The following is a 3,032-nucleotide window of genomic DNA, read 5'->3' as shown; positions in this document are numbered from 1 at the left end:
AATTACCTAATTAGTCAATATTCACATAAAACAAAATCAAAATCATATTATCACAGACACTATTCCTTAAACTTTTATCACAACAATGCTTGTAACCTTCCTCCACTCAGTTCAAGCATTTAAACTTATTTATTATAACTACATTTTTGTCAATTTTCCTCTGTATTTCATTAGTGAAATTCCTATTTGAGACTATAATGGATAGAATTTAAATTATTTATTTTACATAAATGTTTCTTTCGGCCAACCCCTACACCACTTGTAATTCATATAATAGAGTTTGGTTATCATTCAATCATGTTTCATTTTTCATTTATTTACAGTCCACTCAAACCCAACCAGCCAACCAAAAGTGATGTGTATCTGGCAATTAAGTTGAAGGCATACTTCATACAGATGATATTTTAAATAAATAAAACAATGGAAGGGTAGCATTATAAGATAAGTAAGAAGATATGTCAGATTCGGTTAAATAGGGAAGTTATGAAAAAGTGAATAACATGGAAATTTAGAGAGGTAGAGGATACGTGGAAGAAAAGGAAACGATGTGACAATCAAAGGACTATGTACGCTTGTCTGGATGCTAGGAAAAATAGTTTTCTCTCAGCAGAACTTAAAAATAGCCAAAACAAAAATGATAAGCATAATTTTGATTTTAAAAATACAAAGGTTTTGTATAAAGAAGATAATATCTTCAAAAGTTAAATGTTGGAGGATATTTTTGTATCAGAATATATCAATTATACTGTTAATTTCAAATCAAATACAAAAAATTTGATCTAGTATTATGCTGACATTTCAATGTTCTTCTTTTTGATTTGTTAATATAAATAATATGTAATTAATTTTGATAGGTTTTCAATACTAATATGAATGAATAAATAAACTTGAATAAATTTAAAGATATAATGAGGATATGACAAACCTGGGATGTTCAGGTAGGTTACTCAACAACAGTGTTTATTTAGATATTACGTGAAATAGAAATTGTACACCAATTATTATAATAAGATTAAGTTTGAAAATAATAGGTAATTTAGCACATTATGATGGAAATTAATTTATAAGTGCATATTGTTTCCTAATTAACGAAGTTTTATAGGTAGTTAAATAATGATAAAAATGGACAAAGGCATAATGGCCTGCAATAATTTGATAAGCAATATTTGGCTGTGATAAGTGTGAATAAGGTAGGAAATTTAATTTTTCACATGTTTTTAGAATTAATTTATAATGAATGAAATGCAATTAAAAAGTTTTTAATTGATAGATACTTGAAAATGGCCGGAATGGCTGAAACGTAGGATTGTAAAAATAATAAAGAAGTGTTGAGACAATATGTATGTTATAACATACATTGTTATTAGTTATAACTAATAAGAAAAATAATTTTATTGGATGACTAAAAGAGAATTTGTATATTTCAAAATTTAATGTATTCACTTATCCTTCCTTAGTTGCATATACGTTCAGATAAACAAATAAGGTCAAAGTCAAATATACCATTAAAGGTTGGAGAATTCTTTTACAATTGGCCGTACAATACCAAACGAATGAAATATACTAATATAACCATAGAACTGAATAAATATTACATAATATTAAACAAATATCATCAAACGATACCTGGCACTGTGAAATATAACTGTTTATAATGAGAAATAACAAAGTCTGAGTAAACTTGCCTTTATCAGGTCCGTTGATAGATAACGGTGATTTATAAGGGACTAAGAGCGAAGCAGGGGCAGTATTGGTCAGGAAGGCTGAGGAAATGATACTGCCGAGTGAAGATGTGCGAGAGGTAGTCCGGAACTATCTCAAGTCCGACGATTTCCAGATCATCTCCTGCGGGGCGGCCGACAACAGCGATATCTCGGGAGGATACCTGAGTGCCCAAAACAAGGCAAGGATCAAGTTCAAGACTTGCCAAGGAGAAGGCGAACTCCACGTCTTCATCAAGGTTCTTCCGGTTTCCCAATATCACAGGCAAACTGTTTTGGATCTAGAAAGCTTCAGTCGAGAAGTGATCCTCTTCAACGAGGTATTGTACAAATATAGCGACTTTCTCAAAGATAATACAATCCCAGCGTGCTACTTGGCAAGATCAAACGAAATAATGGTCATGGAAGACATAGCAAAGAAGGGTTTCAGGAACAGACCACTTTACGAGACCTTCGACCTAGAGCACTGCAAAAAGACGTTGGAAGCTCTGGCGAAGTTTCACGCGCTATCCTTCATCACGGAGAAGTGGGTGGAGCGGAAAATGTCTGAGATAGTACCGGTAATCATGACTGAAATGTTTGCAACGAAAAGGGAGAACTACGTCGGAAGGAATGTGGTCTTGGCTTCAATCAGGAGTATTAAGAGGGTCGTAGAAGAATACGTGACTCATGTGCCATTAGAAGTGGTCAAAAAAGCCTTCCACTACTTGGACAACGTCTTCGACGAAATGAAGAGTTCCGAGGTATACCCTAACGTTTTGACGCACGGCGATCTCTGGGCTAACAATATAATGTTCCGAAATGACGAACAAGGGAATGTAGCAGAAGCTTGTATATTCGACTTCCAGCTTGCGACTTACAAGCCCCCAGGATACGACATCCTCCTATTCTTGCACTGCTGCACGGAGACAGATATGAGAGATAAGCACTTGGGCCACCTCATGAGGCTCTACTACGATGTCCTTGCTAAGACACTGCGATCTGCGGGAATCGACGTCGAGGACATTATAAGCTGGCAGGACTTCACAAACATGCTCAAAGATATGCTGCCATTAGGGTTAGCTCAGGCCTGTATATTTTCTATATTCGTCCTGGTTCCGGACTTCATAATAAAAGATGTGATGTCCTCCGATAAAAAATACAAGGAGTACTTTGAAGTGGAGAGGACGGAATACATCCTAGAGGCAATGAAGAAGCACAAAGAGTTCAATCGAAGGATAATACAAACAGTGACCAACTTTCTAAACTATTTCACTACCGATTTATAACCTAGGATTTTATGGTCTGTGTTGTAAATGATTTCTAAACCTT

At 34.8% G+C, this 3,032-nt stretch overlaps 1 protein-coding gene across 1 annotated transcript in view; it reads left to right on the top strand.

Annotated features, from left to right (window-relative positions):
* LOC106687290 (uncharacterized) overlaps positions 1-3,032 on the top strand; it is a 7,222-nt gene extending 4,190 nt beyond the window's left edge. Inside the window, exon 2 of the mRNA XM_024361762.2 lies at positions 1,725-3,032. Within this exon, the coding sequence (XP_024217530.2) occupies positions 1,725-2,989 (1,265 nt within the window). The 3' untranslated portion in view covers positions 2,990-3,032. The remainder of the gene's footprint in view (positions 1-1,724) is intronic.

This window comes from Halyomorpha halys, unplaced genomic scaffold, assembly GCF_000696795.3.
Source record: "Halyomorpha halys isolate HHAL.00 unplaced genomic scaffold, Hhal_1.1 Scaffold944.1, whole genome shotgun sequence".
Taxonomy (NCBI): domain Eukaryota; kingdom Metazoa; phylum Arthropoda; class Insecta; order Hemiptera; family Pentatomidae; genus Halyomorpha; species Halyomorpha halys.
Note: the sequence above shows the minus strand (reverse complement) of the source record. Positions and strands in the feature narration are given on the sequence as shown.